At 39.0% G+C, this 16,588-nt stretch overlaps 1 protein-coding gene across 3 annotated transcripts in view; it reads left to right on the top strand.

The window, feature by feature from the left end:
* Positions 1 to 16,588, top strand: part of LOC109398403 (uncharacterized) — a 698,553-nt gene that overhangs the window by 281,729 nt on the left and 400,236 nt on the right. For all 3 annotated transcript variants that reach the window (XM_062853887.1, XM_062853889.1, XM_062853888.1), the window contains one exon: positions 13,043 to 13,075. In XM_062853887.1, coding sequence (XP_062709871.1) covers positions 13,043 to 13,075 — 33 coding nt within the window. The remainder of the gene's footprint in view (positions 1 to 13,042; positions 13,076 to 16,588) is intronic.

Here is a 16,588-nt window from a genome sequence, read left to right as displayed (position 1 = left end):
TAACTTATTTCTAAAAAAATTAAAAGCCTACACTCATCTCTAGACATCTATGGATAAGATGGCATAAAAAGTTTGAGATCATTACGACGCTTAAGAGTTCCTAGTATGGAATTACAATGTAGTACCAAAATGATCAATTTCACCCCGGTTTACGGTAATACAAATGTATATATTATTCCTCAAAATGCATGATTGTTGCAAGAATGAAATACAATTTCAAATGTACGATCTTGTTCGACTACTGCGATTGTTGTTTTCTGTTGCCTTGGCAACATGTAGGCTGAAAAACAAGAGAATGACATAAAACCGAAAATTTAAGTCGTTCGTTTATAAAATTCAATGTAATTTTGTTGTTTTAAGAGCTACAGTTTTGGTGTCTTCGACAACTTTTCATATTTTTGCCTGTTCTACAACTTTGCCGAAGACGCCAAAGCTCTAGGATGTAAAATAAAAAAGTTAGCACCGCAGCGCCACCTATGCGGCGGTTTTACGAACTAAATTCCAAGCGCAATTTGAGGCGCAGATAAAACCCAACAACTGTTCCGAAGGCACCAACTTGATAGGACGTAACCCCAATGTGCTAGAGGTTTTGTCTTGCTAATCTCTGTTCCTGGCCCAGTGTGCAATGGGGAGCGAAGCGATACGGCGCGGCAACATGATATATACCTGGTAGAGCGAAATAACAAATGAAGCAAAGTTTACCATTGAAATAGAATGTTTGAAGGGCAAAATTTGCTATTAGTTTGTTCCAAATAAGAGCTAAAATAACAAAAATAATAATTAAAATTCTATGGCATAACAACTAAAGAATAACTGATTTTGCCATTGTAAAAACAAAATAATAGCATAAGTAAGACTGATACAAATTTTATTTGACTTTTTGTCTCTCCCCCCTTCAGGCAGGATTTCGCATTTTGAGGGGGCAGACAAGGATGGGAACACTCACTTGCAAAGAGTGACACTCACTTGCTATTTTCTCGGCTCAGAAGCGTGCAATCAAGAAACGATGTATGGACGATTTTTGCCTTGTGGTTTTGTCGAAAACTTTTCCGAATACAGTAGGGGTCGCACACGCATACCGAAGTAGTGAGGAAGCTGCGAAGGCAGCTCTCCACGAGGTGAATGTAGATTACACTCACCTCGTGGAGAGTCGCTTTTACAGCTCTGTCACGACTTAAGGATTCGTGTGCGACCCAAACTCTGTTCGGCAAAGTTTTAGACATAACCATAAGGTAAAAGTCGTCCATACATAGTTTCTTGATAGCACGCTTCTGAGCTGAGGAAATAGCAAGTGAGTGTAAATCTTTGCAAGTGAGTGTTCCCATCTCTGGGGACAGATTAAAAAATATTTATCAAAATATCTGGTCTTGCTAAAAATTCTTTAATAAATCCGATGAGTTTTTAATATTTTTCAGATTAAATGCTTTATTATTTTTATCCCCCCCCCCTCCCTCGACCAGCCAAAGAGTGGTGGGACAAAAAATGAAATAAATATTTGTAACGGCCTAATGTCAAAACAATAACATATTTTAATATGATGGTAAATTGTGTTATTGTTATGATATTATTATTACTATCATACTAAGTAATATTTGGTATCATTATGTTATTATACAGTTCAATAATAACTCGCCAATTACAAGTTTTACAATGATAGCAAGTTGTGTTATTTTTGTATCATCCTGAGCTATTCATAAAAAAAAATCTAAAGAATTACAAATTTAGATATGATGGCAAAATATGTTATTCTTTAGTTATTGGTTTGTTATTCACCTCTACACGGAATTTACCACTTGACACCTCATATGATCTGCCACAATGAGCTGTTGCGGCAGAACCGGCATTGTACATAACTAAATGCCACAAATATTCAGAAAGTTGAAAACGAGCGGCAAAATATTATTTGCCTATATGCATCAGTTGGTCTGGACATTACGGTGGGAAATTGAGTGCAAACTGTAATGGGATTTGAAAGTATAATTCAGTTATGTGATAAGCGTGGGTGTTTCGGTGTATTATATTTTGAAACTTGTGCAGTTCCGGCAGGAATTTTGGTAATTCTCTTGGTTTTCGCCAGAGGTTCAAGTGACTTTTATGTCTTTTAAGAAAGAATGCTGATACAATACTGATGCAAAATGCAGACACCCAACTTTTTCTTTGAGGAGCTAATTTTCTTCGGTCATCAACATGGAAATAATGTTTTTTTTTAATTAAACGTGCGCTAGAACTCGTCCTCTTGAGTAGGACTTATTTATAAATTTCTGCAAAATTTTGATAAAATTAAGATACAAATACTGGGATTCCGGATCCCATATAGCCACGCACGCGTATTTAACCAGGCCATGCTGAGGGAGACAGATTCAGTTTTCGGTCGGCTCAGGAACTTTTTTTTTAAGAAAATCAAAATGGTCACTGATCAAGAAAGCTCTCTGTGAAAGTGTTCTTCCAGGAATACCTTAAAACATTTCGCTAGGAAATTGATGAATGAAAGATATTTTGCAAGAGTTCCTTTGTGTATTCCTCCACGGATTCTCCCATGAATTCTTCCAGGGATCCTCCCGAAAATCCTCCAAGGATACCATTTGGCAATTCTCAAAAAAAAAAGTCTTCAAGGGTTCCTCCAGGAATTCGTTCGGAAATTCCTCAGGGAAATCCTTCGGAGGTTTCTGCAAGAGTTCTTTCAGAGACTCCTTCAGGAACTCCTCTGTGGATTCCTCCAGGAATTCTTCTTTGGATTCCTCCAGGAACTCCTTCGGTGATCCGTTCTGAAGCGCCACAGGTTCATCTAGGAATTCCTCTATAAATTTCCCAAGGAATAAGTACAAGAACTCATTCAGGAATTTCTCCAAGGCTTCGTCCAGGAATTGCTTTGAGATTCCTCTGAGATCCCTATAAGATTCCTCTAGTAAATCTTCCATAAATTCCATTAAAGATTCCCGAAGAAGTGTCATGTAAAATTCATGAAAGAATCTCTGGAGGTATTCTTGAAGGAATCCATGGAGGAGTTCCTGGAGGAACACCAGAGGAATTCCTGGAGAAATACCAGACTGATTCCTAGAGGAATACCATTGAAATTCTTGTAGGAATCTCATACGAATTCCTGAAAGAATTCCAAAAGAATTTCTATTGGATTTTCTGAAGATCCCTGGTGGAATTCTAGAAGAATTTCTAAAGCAATCTCAGAGAACTACCTGCAAAGATCTCAGAGGAATTTCTGAAGGATTCGCGTAAGAATCCATGAATCAATCTTAGTCGAATTCCTGGATAAATCTTTGAAGTAATTCCTAGAGGAATCGCTGGGGAAATTCCTGAAGAATTTTCTGGATGGATCTCACGGGGCTTGCAAACAAATTCCTGGAAGAATCTCAAAGAAATTCCTGGGACATTTCGAAAGAAATTCCTAAAGGAATTCCTGAATGAATCTCTTCAGTAGTTTCCGAAGGAATCGCTGGAGATATGCATTCCTGGATGAATCTCGGAGGAATCGCCAAGGAATTTCTGGAGGAATCTCAAATAAATTCCTGGGGCATTTCCAGACAAATAAATTCCTGGGGCATTTCCAGAGAAACTTCTGGAGGAATCTTAGAAGAGTTTCTAGAGGAATCTCAAAGGAGTTTTTGGAGGAATTCTTGCAAGAATTTCTAGAGAAATTTCAGATGAATTTCTGAAGAAATCTCTGGATGAGCTCTTGGAGGAATCCCTGGAAGAATACCTGAAGGAATTCCTGGAGAAATCTCTGGAGGAAATAAACTCTGGAGGAATCTCTAGAGGATTACCCAGAGGAATTCTTTGACGATTTCCTGGAGGCATCTCTGCAAAAATTCTTTGCATGGAGGAATTCACGTTGGAAAGTCTGGAGGGATTCCTGAAAGAATTCCTTCCTGAAGAAATTTTTGGGGGTGTCCCTGGAGGAATTCCTGGAGAAACATGTTCACAATTATTATCTACTGGAAAATTTTGCGATACTCTAAGAGATTTGCGATTTTTCTAAGAGACCCTAAACGATTTTTTTTTATCTTTATTAAAGAGACTTTCAGCCCTCCTCGACTGGTTCTTCTCTAAGACCCCCCTAAAAGATCAAAATATTTTTTTTTTTTTGTAAAATTTGCTTTATTGATCGTATATATAAAAATAACTATTTACATAATTAGGCTAGTTCATTATTTATCAGAAATTCAAGTTCTGGTATATTGATTATCCCAGTTGCTTCATTAATATACTTAATGTACGTTGAAAATATGTTAAGGATTCTAATTCGTTTTGACAATTCAATGTTTGGTAGGATTGGAATCATAAAGTCTTCAAAGCTAAGATGTCTCCAGCCGCCTAGAACGGAAGAGATTTTCCGCTGTACGGCTGTCCACGCATCTATGACACGTCTGCATTCACTAAACTTGTGCTGTAGCGTTTCGGTCATTGCTCCACAGTGAAGACAGTTTTCGCCATCCGCTCGTCCAATGTGGTTGAAGAATTCCCTGTGTTCAGTTTTTCCATTCACGAACATATACAGCACCCCGCGTACTGAACTGTTCAACCGCTTCGAAGATATTGCTCGCCATGCACGCTTCCAATTGTTGTTGGGACGATTGCGTTCCACCCTTGGTAACTCTATTTGGTCCAGGTAGAAAGATAGAATAGCAAGCGATGAGGGGTTCTGTGTTACTTGCTCCGGGAGAATGCGACACTGTTGTCTAACTAGCTTCAAGTCTAGAAGATCTGCTGGAATGACCTGGTTAGGATTATCTGACACCAGAAAGGACTTGTAGAATTCAATAGAGTCAATCTCCTGGAGATGTCTATTCACAAGCAAAGACTTGCATTTCAGTGTGCATAGTTGAAGGTTGAGCCCACCTTGTGGAATTTTTCGTGCCAGCTGGCACATAGGTATTCGGGCGGGCGCCCTACTCCACAGCAAAGTTCCCATGACTGCCGTTATTTTGGCTGTATGTACACCATACGGCGATAAATTGGAAGCCAAATACCAGATTTTTGATGTTATAAAAGTGTTTTAATAAAATCACTTTTTGGTGTAAATCTAGTGCACGAAGAGAATGGAGCCAAATATGCTGGGAGAATTTCCTAACCATTTCGTTCCAGTTCAATGACGTCATTAAACGGATTGAATTGGCAAAAACTATTCCGAGAATTTTTATGGTGTTAGTTGTCTGTAGCCATGGTATTGGTAGCGGATTCCCCTCGTTGAAACCTACATCGATGGAATTAGTTTTCTGCCAGTTGAGTTTGGCTCCCGACACCAATTCGAAGCGAGCAATAGTGTCCCTCATCATCTCCAGTTTTTGAACCGACGTACAAATGATAGAGATGTCATCGGCATATGCAATGACCAGATCTTCTCCAGACAGCTGTTCGAGTCTGCTCAGTAGTGGATGTAGATACAGCACGAAAAGCAACATGCTCAGAGGGCAGCCTTGTCGAACCGACCGCTGGATCGGGAAAGCAGCTGAGAGGTACCCATTGACCAGAAGCCGAGAGCTTGAGCGGCTTGCAATGCGAGAAAGGAGATCCACCAGCTGCCGATTAATGCCGAGTAAGCACATGGTCCCGAACAGAAATGGCAATCGTAAACGATCGAACGCGTGGTCTAAGTCAAATGAGACGAGTTTGCCTCTCAGTTTGCGATGGATCAGTTGAGCCACACGATCTTTCAAGGAGAGCGTAGCTTGAAAGATATTACGATTAGGGTTTGCACATTTCTGAGCATCACTCAGTATATGGTGAGTTCGCACTGCTTCTAAGCGTGCCTTCAATACACGGGAGAGGATTTTGTAATCGTAATTTGGGAGAGAAATTGGTCGGTAGGCTCTTATAGTCTCATCGGCTCCCTTTTTTTTTAATTAATACGATTACGCCATCAATAAACTCCTCTGGGATGTCCCCAGCAAGCGCTTCGTTGAGAGTAAGGTTCAATTCTCTGTGGACAACATCGAAACAGCGGAGGTAGAATTCTTTGGGAATCCCGTCGGCTCCCGGAGATTTTCTCGAGGCACTCCTCTTGATAGCTGTGAGAATCTCTTCGGTGGTTATTGCTCGCATGCAGCTCTCGTTCTCTGGATCGTTTTCAGGTACCGCAGATGGACATCCAAAATCGTCGACGATTTCTCCCTGTGGTGGTTCTTCGGTGTATAGGGTTTGAAAGTATTGTTTGATGTGCTGCTGTATATCTTCAGATCTGTTTATAACTACATCTTCCCCATCTCGTAGCTGTGTATTAAATCGTCGTTCGCTTTCGTCGCCTTTCGCCAAGTTGGAAACTCGAGAGAGCTTCGCCTGCCACATAGGTTTCGTTGATTCGCACGAATATTTTGGTGAAGTTGCGCTGGTGTGCAAGCATGCGACCCTTGATCATGTTGATTGTAGTTATCATTGCAGGATCTCCGTAGTAGTTGTCGTACGCCTCTCGGAGTTGGGAATAGAGACGTTGATGCTCACGGTTGAATTCTTCGAATACTGCTTTCGACTTCTACTCGAAAAACGATTTGATTTTTGGTTTCTCGACGGCAATCCACCAGGACATCCATGACGTATAGTACCTGCGCTGCCGAGTTATATATTGCCAACGATAGCGGAATTCTTCGATATTTTCCACCGTAAGGAGGTGTGGTCGAAGACACCAGAATCCTCGTCCGGGTTCCCTACCCAGGTGTGGAAGACATATTCTGATCGTCACCGCTTTGTGATCTGTAAAAGAACACACATGGACGTCTGCAGAACGAAGTTGCTCGCGGAGGCCAGCGCTGACATAAACACGGTCCAACCTTGATGTTGAATTAGCTGTGATAGAGGTGTGTCCTGGGCATTGCGGTTTCAACTGCTCCCATGCATCTTTCAGTTGAAGTTGAAGTACAGTCGCCTGGAGAGCTGGGCTGTAGTTTGGACCCGTTGCATCACATTGGCGAATGACACAGTTAAAGTCGCCGGCGAGAAGCAGATTCGGGGTGTTATGACGTAGATAATAGGCAATTGTATTGTTTAGGAAGCGTTCTCTCTCGGCACGAAACTGTGTTCCGCTCGGAGCATAGACATTTGCGAGAGTTGTGTCATTTATTCGGACGGTTAGTAGACGACCATCCAAGCTCTTTTTAACGTGCGAGAAACTGATATATTCCTTTAGGGCTATTGCTGTACCACGTCTGGAGTGGTCCACGTTACAGATAACGTTGTATCCCGGGAGAGACAACTGTTCATTTTCGACCTCTTGTAAAAATACTATATCGAGCTCCATTGTACGTATGAAGGATCGAAGACTGTTTAGCTTTGTGTCATTGGTGATTGTGTTGATGTTTACAGTTGCAATATTGTAACTGGTGTGCTCCATTTTTAGTTCTTCAGATTTTCAGTCGAAGCATTGTCGGTGTCCATGGTTTCGTCGTGTCGCATCTTTTTGAGAAGAGGACGTCCTCTCGAGCGGCGGCTGCTGTTGGAAGTTGTCGATTCATCGGTCTCGTGACCATCGTTTTGTTGGAGAGTGGAGGATGATTTCGTTTGAAGAGCTGAGTCCGCTGACGGAGATTCAGTGCGGTGGGGCTGAGGAGGCAATTTGAAGCTTTTGGAACGTGTGGTGATCGAAGTGCTCGGCATTTGGTCGTTTGTAAGCGGCTGTGATTGCATTGTAGTAGCTACTACGTGAACAGCGGGCGGCTCCGCAGTAACCGCTGTACCTCCTGCCTTCGATTGCTGAGGTATCTTTACCCTAGAAGACGACCTTTGTTTGGTGACGTTGGCGTAGGACAGCTTTGTCTGATTCGCTTCGAGTTTTTGAAGAAGAAGCTTTTTGTTCTGGATGCACGTGATGCCATTGTGGATCAATTCATTACAGTGGCGGCACGTTTGGTACTGTCCGAAGTATGCCACACATGTGGTTTCGGAGTCGATGATGACCGTGGAGGGAATGTTTTTCTTAACAATCATTCGCACGGCACGTACGCCACTCGGAACGCTTCCGAGGTACTTCGAGTCGTAGTTTAGCTCTCGCACTGGCCCTATGACGTCTCCGAAATCGGAGAGAAATTTTACGATCTCTTTATCCAAAACATCTTCTGACAAGTCGAAGAGTTTAACGTCTACACTACCGTCTTCCATTGAAAGACGTAACGTGTAGTTTCTGCCCTCGACAGTTATGGCATGTTTACCGTCGTGTTCTGCAACTACTCTTTGTGCAACACTAAGCTCAGTCGCTTTTATGAACGCGCAGCCCAGATGCTTACTGCACTGGATACGCATGATTTCTTCTTTAGGCATTTTAAGCACTTCACTGACAAATCGATGTAACTCTTCATACGTAGCATAATTGGGTTGCATTGGCTTTTCTCGGTGACAGGTTGTATTAAAACAGCGTTTTATACGTTACGCGTTTCGGCCTACTACTCTTCAGCCTTCCTCAGACGCCTACAATACATTTATTAGACAATTACAATTTTCGTCAAATTCTTACAAAAAAGGGGGGACACTTACAACATGCTGAATGCGACCTTACAGCTTGGTCTGTCACTATTAACTAATTTTATCTTACTATACTACCAGGGGAACATCCTACTCAGCATGCACTTCGTTCGTTTCGTTATCGGTACTGTTCGTGTTTTGCGCCGTTCGTGTCTGCGTTCGTGTTCGTGGTTCCTCACGAAGCCGAGCCAATAGTCCGTTGTACGTGGAGTTAAAATTGCCGCATTCTCGTTGGAGGTTCACTGTTTGCTGATCGCCTTGCTTTTTTATGTGAAATACCTCCGCGATCATCCTTACCTCCGGGTGTCCGATGCGCTCCAGTACTGTCGTTTTCTCGAAGTTGAACACGTGGCCCTCTTCGATGGTGTGTACCGCCAAACCCGATTTTGGATTTCGGTTCCTACAGTCGTTGCGGTGTTCCGCCATCCGTACCTCCATCTTCATACGTAGGTTTTTTCGGCACCTTCGCATAATCTATGCGGAAGGTGTTCTCGGGTTGATTCATCGCGGTATCGGGTTAACGACTACGATATCCGCGACACGGTAGGCCCGACGGTGCCTGTTGGTAATGCGATCAATAAAGCTCACTGATATTAACCTCGGTTCGACTTTCATAAGCGTGAAGCGAGAACGTCTGCTCGGCTCGGGAGCTAAGCGAAAAATGAAATATCAGAAAAAGACGAAAAAACCGCAAAAGCTTTGCCGTATTTTGAGTGGATATGCCGATTTTTTGTGGGATATTCTGACTTTTTTTATTGTGAAAATCAGTGGGTACATACAAAAGAGTTTACAGCAATGCACTCACGGATTTCTTAAGAAATTTGTTTGAAGACTCGTCCAGAAAATGTTCAGAAGATTTTTGGAAGAATTTCTTAAATAGTTTCTCCAAGAATTTCTCAGATAATTCTTCCTATAATTTTTCTCGAGAATTTCCTCAAAAATTCAATATTTTATAAAATACAATAAACATAATAAAAACTCTTCTCTCTTCAAGATTTTCTTTGAAACTTCTAGAAACTCCTAGAAATCCTAGATGAATGAGTTGTCCAAGGATTCCTCCAAGACAACTCCTTATGAATTCCTTTAACTTTGCAGCCCCATAATTTGTCAGCTGCTTGACAAATTTCAATGTATTGGCATGCTGTTGCAGATACTTTTGTTGCCTAAAAATGTAAGAAATTAGGAATTAAAACAAATGGATATATATCAAAAACCGTTCAAACGCGTATTTGATAAGCAAACTTTTAATTTTAAAACCAAAAATATGTATGAGATCAATCAGAATACAACCGAAATAATTTCGGTTGTATTTTGATTGATCTCATACATATTTTCGGTTTCAAAATTAGAAGTTTATTATAGATAATGTGAAAGCATTTTAGCATGTTTTGGCAGCTTTTAAAAAGTATCATGAAAATAAATACTTTAATACAGTAGACGATTGGCCGATGCAAAAGGTTTAACTGCAATGCTTTTTAACTGCAAGTCCGGTAAGTATACAACAAATTTGCAGTAATCGGACCGCCATCCTTCGAGTAAATTTTACGTTCATTTTAAGTCAAATAGCGGACTTTGACGTCTGTCAGACGTTGCAGTTATCGAATTTCATTCGCTAAGTGAAACCTAAACATGTTGCAGTTACCGAACGTCTACTGTAAATTGTTTGTTCAGAACATATTTAGGAAACAAAAATATCTGCAAAAGCATGCTAGCAAATTTCAAATTGGTCAATCGGATGATGAGTTGTCATATTCTGAAGTTAAAACTTTGAGCTAAAATAAATATGAGTAAATTTTTAAAAACTCGTAATTTTGAAAAAAAAATATCCTTCAAGTTTATTCAAAAATCAATTTTAAAGAGATTTATGCACAAAGATTGAAAAGTGGTTGAAAATTGAGAAAGTAATGATAAGTACTCAAAGTAAAAGCTTTGTTTTATTACTTGAAAATCCAACTTTGAGACGTTTGCACCACCTCTGAAGCGCAATATTTTTTGTCGAATCTCGGAGGTTTCTCTTTTTATGTGAATTGAATCTAAAAGATCAAACGAATCCAGTTTTCAATAACTTTTAAAAATTAAGCCACGCCCTAGTCTGCAGTTTTAACAACAGTGTACATCTTGGAAGTTGGAGAGTTTGAGATTTTGACAAACCGCCTTTTAATAAGTTGAAGGCAAAAATTTAAAAAAATAGAAAAGTGAGATATCCTCGAAGTTTACATACATCAAATAAAGTATTTTGCAACTGTTCAACATTTTGTGCAAGTACAATTCTCATCCTTAAGTATTCATTCAAAAACGGACGTACCATTACGATTCTGCTGGCCTACGCAAACCTACGCAGAAGTGGAGCGAGCACGTGTAACCTCAAAGGAATCCTATTTCCATCAGCCAACCCATCACCAGCGCCAGCGTTCTAATCTAGGAAGGAGCTTATGAATTATTTATTACGCTAATTGCAGACGATTATCGTGGAGCTTTTGTTCTTGCAAAGCAAAAGCCAATTCATCATCCGACCATAAAGCTAATTCCGTGATACCCTTCTCCACCAACAGTCAGTCGGCTGGTTGCCCGCCGATTTGGTTTGGTGGCTGGCGGTTATCTAAATAATCACCATATCGTTGTTAGAAATCACCGTTGTTGTGGAGTGGTGGACACCTCTTGAGACACCGCCGCAGATCTGGTCGATGACATCTATTTTAATCCAACCAACATAGTCAATTAATCACCAATCGCGCACCACCAACCACTTACCCACCGATCACCCCGGCACATGAATCAGATGCTAAATTTAATCACCATCCGGTGACCGCATAATTGGACGTGCAAGGATTAGCACCTGCCCTTATGTCTCTGTTCGTCAAACAATTGTGAATTGTAATTCTTTGATAGGGTGGGATAGGTGGGAATTTTCAAAACCATTTCGAATTCTTATAATCCTACCTACAGGGGATGGCCAAAATGTTTGGGATAGGCAACTTTTTTTCTCCCACAAAAAAATTCAACATGATGTAACTTTTCATAGAGTGCGTCAAAAAATTTTGACTGTTTGTCAACCTATTATATGTGCATCATTGGTACAAATTTGGGCTCGATTGATTAATTTTTCGCGAAGTTAGAACCGTTCGGGTAAAACGCTATTTTTTGGACAACTAATTTTTGAACTGTCATATCTCGCAAATCAGTGAACCGAATTGAATGAATTTTTTAACGTTTATCAACAATATATTGATACTTAATACGACGTTATAAAATGTAATATTTTCTCACGGCGAATTAGGTTATACCGGGTACCCATATAGAGGAAAATAAGTCAAATTTACAATATCACACAAAAATTATTAAATGTGTTCTTCCTTCGATCTAAATAGGCTCTAATATACCTGATTAGAGATAACTTGAGAACAGAAGTGGAAAATCTTTGGATATCAACACTAAAAATTATTGACATTGATGTAAAAAAAATACATTTTTTCGAGAAAAATCCAAAAAGTGTCCATCCATGATAACTTTTTTCAACGTTTAAAAAGTACCTATGTTTTAAAAGTTTGTGAAGCATTTACATATTGTAAGTGTACGTTCAAAATTTCATTCAATTCGGTTCTCTGGTTTCCGAGATATGACAGCTCAAAAATGAGTTGTCCAAAAAATAGTGTTTTACCCGAACGATTCTAACTTTGCGAAATATTAATCAATCGAGCCCAAATTTGTACCAATGATGCACATATAATAGGCTGACAAACAGTCAAAATTTGAGATTTTTTTATGCGCTCTATGAAAAGTTATAGCATGTTGAACTTTTTTGTGAGAGAAAAAAAAGTTGCCTATCCCAAACACTTTGGCCATCCCCTGTATAAAAACTTTAAAAATTAGAATTTTCAATATATTTTTAGTCTCATAAATTCTTATATCCTATACAGATGATTTTCTTGAACCAAAAGATGATTTATTAAATTAATTCAAATCTCTTCAGTTCGAAATTATCTTTACTACAATATATTGACTTCGAACCGTAAAACTTCTCCGTTGATTTAGTTGGAATAAAGGCAAATAATTTGAATCCTGAAGTACATGCTATTTTTTTATATTTTTTTTTCTATGTAAGGCCCAAGTAAAATTTTTATGTCAAATATGTAGATTCAAGGAGCTTTTTAGTAACATCATAAATACAGAGATGAACCAGCCTAGGACTGAAAATCTCTTTAAAACTTCATAAAATCCAATTGAAATCATCTAAGCTTCAGAACCTCCTTGTTGCATAAGTGAAAACCAGTTTTAGTTATAACGTTATTTTGAAAAATTTGTAACACCCTACTCATTTAGCCATCCCTAGAGCAGAATCCCAATTTGAATTTGAATTACGCATAATCAGGGACAGCTTCAATAATCCGCTACAGGAGACTAATAATATATTTATCCTGTCTCTTTCCATCCACGCCACTACCCACTGAACCGACTCCGTCGTCCTCGTCTAATGTGCAACAAATAATTGATATTGCACACCCGCCCAACCACTTGCACCCAAAACCTTCAACTTTGGCACAACGACAACAACAACAACAACGCCGAACCGCAATCTCTCAAGTGGTGGGACGAAGTGATGGATATCTTCAATGGGGTACGAGATGAGTTTTTTTTCCTTAAAATGGTTCCTTTTTCTGTTAATAGAGAACGTTTGATCTTCACTCCAATCTAGTAATACGTGTTGCTTGTTGTTCGGTTTTTCTGTATCCTACTACTTCAGTCCCAAGCACCATCCCCAAGGTCCATTTCTATGTCCTCCCAAAAGTAGAAAGATCATTCCAAGGTGACAGAATCTTTCCCGGGAACGGAAACTGCCCCTTTGGTGTATCGTTCTTTGTTTGCCATCCACTATTCAATAATACTTCTTTTTCATTTGATACAAGATGTTGAGCATTTATTGAAATGCAATTGAGTGACTAACCGCTAGAATTTTGTTTTTCTCTAACTTTGTGTGACTGGGAATTTAGAATAGCGATGGGTCTTGAATACATCAGATTTCTTTTTATTTCAATCAATCTAAGATTCTGTACTATCTCTGTACGCATTATTCTGGAATAACACTCTCTGTGAAAGTGCAGAAAATTTCATATTCATGTTCTTATTCAATTCATGTTTACCACCAAGTCGATTCTTTTAATAAGTAGTTCTGCATATACAATTCATATGGTGTACCAAGAAACCACAAGTTTCTCTTCCTTTAACAAAATACACATTATATTTAGTTTCACAAAGCTCCGAACGAAACTTTAAGTATGCTTAAGAAGCTACAGCATGCTACAACAAACTCCGAAGAGCAACTTAAGAAACTCACAATGGACTAGAATGAAACATTGCACAGAAATTTCAATTAGCATCATTGTTAGCTTTTTATGCAGCTTTAAAGCTTACTACAAATCTAGTACTACACCGAACGTGCCCCATTGACTTGAAATTTTGTACACGGCTAGATACTATAAGTATCTCATCGCGTTCAAAAAATTGCGTCAATTGGTTCTGAATTGGCTGAGTTATAGCAGAAAAGTGCCCAAAATAGGACCCCTGCCGAGATGGTTCCACTTCCCTAGCAAAACAATAATAGTAGGCACATTTGAATTTATGTCAGAAAAGACGATTCTGCAAAGACCCACGGACTTTATCAGAAATTCCTCCTGGAGTTTTTTCAGGAATTCTTTATGAAATTCCCTAAATGATACCTGCTGAAACTCAAAGATTTCAAAGATTTCTTCACGACATTTTTTTTTCCAGAAATTTCTTCCGTGTTTCTCTAAAGAGTTTTACCAGGTTTTTTTTTTTTGCAGAGTTTTTATCGGAAATTTCCGCAGGTAGTCCTTTAGAAATTTGTGTGTATTAATCCATTCCGAAATTGAATCAGCAATTATTTTAAAAGTTCCTTCAGAAGTATCTCCAGAATTTTTTTCCAAGGATTCCTTCAGAAAATCCTCAAACTGTAAGAGGAATTTCTTCAAAAAATCCACCAGTACCTTTGTCTGCAGTTGTTGCAGGGATTTCTGCAGACATTTTTTGAGAAGTTTTTTTTGTATAACTTCTGGAAGAATAGGTCGATTTTCAGCTTAGCAGTCGCCTTTTGCAATCAAACGATCAGATGGTCGGGGTTCTACTAAACCGAACCAAAGACCATTTTTTGAAAAATTGAGTTTTCTTATCCATTGGATGAAGAAATTGGCGATCCTCCTTCCATGTAAAAATCCAGTAATTCTGACCGCTCTTCGTGGAGTTAATTCAAAATTTCTGTTTTGCAGAACATACAAAAACTAAAATTGCATCCAACCAGAGTGAACTGTAAACCATTCCATAGAATCAGCGAAATATTTTAGTTTATGTCCAGATGATGAACATTTTGAGTTTTTCTCATCACCGTCAGATTTCTAACTTCTAACCGACTCATAGCAACAATCTGTGAGAGAATTGAACATGTTATTAGAAATACGGGTGTTGGAGGATCCAATTATGTTTCGATGGCGCTGATCGCCATTTTTCCAAATCACATTCAGCCAAACCGAACCAAATACACTGCATTTTAAAATCAATTTATTTTCAACAACACAAAAATCAACTGGTTTTAAATACCTGCGTTATGTCGACACACCTCATACTGATAATTTAACACAGGAGCCGTCATTGAACAACAAGCCTAATTAGAATGATAGAGCTTGAAAAAAATCAAACACTTGGTTCGCTTTGTCTGATCGAAAAATGGCGTTTTCACGAAAACCATCCTTGAGAAGAATGTTTAGAACTTGATTCAGACTTAACGACTGACCTTCAGCTAGGCAAAATGACCTGGAGGTAACGCGCTTGGTTATCATTAAAATGATCCTAGTTCGAATCTTTTTCATATTTTTGATTTTGTTTTGCCTTAGTTCACTGTGGCAGAACATTTTCATGGTTTTCTTCGACCGGCATAAATTTGAAATACACAAATTGCTCCACTTTCACATTTCAGGACTTCAGGGCATGCAAGGACATCATTTGACATAATCACTCTCGCTCTGGGCCTGCACATGCACCGTCTATGAAAAAAAACATGGGTGGGAAGGGCTGAGCTGGGAGGACTTCCGCAGTTCTTATTTCAAACTATTTTGAGACCTCCGTGCTACCATATTTTATGCGTCCTCTCTGGTTCATGAAAAGGATTGTAAGTGATATCGATTTCAACTTCATGGACGCTGAAAATCGAGATTTGTTTTACAATCCGACTGGTTTTCTCTAAAACAAAAAAACACACTCAGCCACACTGAACTATAAACCATATTCCAATGTTTTTGTTCAGCCAGAGTGAACTGAGTGCGAAGTACTGAGAAATTGAATGTAATTATATGAATGATTTCAAATAATTTACATGTGTTCTTCATCTATGATGGTTAATTTAGGCTTTTAAGTTACGTGCATGCGGAAAAGTTTCAAATAATCTTAGCTGTTGTTGATTTGGGAGTGGTTAAACTTTAAGCTTAATTATCTCGGAATAAAGTTTTTGGCGTTTAGTTCGGTTTAGCAGAACCCCGGCCAGATATTCTCCCTCATCCGACGTTTCGATATTTATTACATCTTCTTCAGGGAATTAAAAATTCAAGTACGAACTTAATACATTACTAGTGTTCAATAAGTGGATCCCAACCATTTTTTTTTCAATAATTGTTTTGGAAGAATTATTTTCTACAAAGCTTTTCAGAACGAAACCGATTAAGACGTCTAATTCCCTGAAGAAGATGTAATAGGCATCGAAACCTCGGTGAAGAAGAATATCTCACCCATTGATTACAATTGCGACTGCCAAGCCGAAAATTGTTCCAGGCTTCCTGATTCCCCATGCGATAGCTGGAAGAAATTCTGAAAAAAAAATCTGGAAGAATATCTGAAACAATTTCTGCAGGAATCTCTGAAGGAATTCTAGGAAATATTTATGACGGATCTGCAGGAGCTGTAAAAAATCCTCGCAGAAATTTCTGAAGGAATCCCTTAAAGAATTTCTCAATGGACGAAACTTTGGGGAAAAAACGAAAGAATCTCTGTGGATTATCGAAAACAATATAGGAGGAAATTCTGAAAAACAACATGGAAGAAATTTTGTCTCTGAAGATATTTTTAA

The sequence above is a fragment of the Aedes albopictus genome, chromosome 2 (assembly GCF_035046485.1).
Source record: "Aedes albopictus strain Foshan chromosome 2, AalbF5, whole genome shotgun sequence".
Lineage (NCBI taxonomy): Eukaryota > Metazoa > Arthropoda > Insecta > Diptera > Culicidae > Aedes > Aedes albopictus.
The sequence above is the reverse complement of the archived record's forward strand: the minus strand, read 5'-3'. Positions and strand labels throughout refer to the sequence as shown.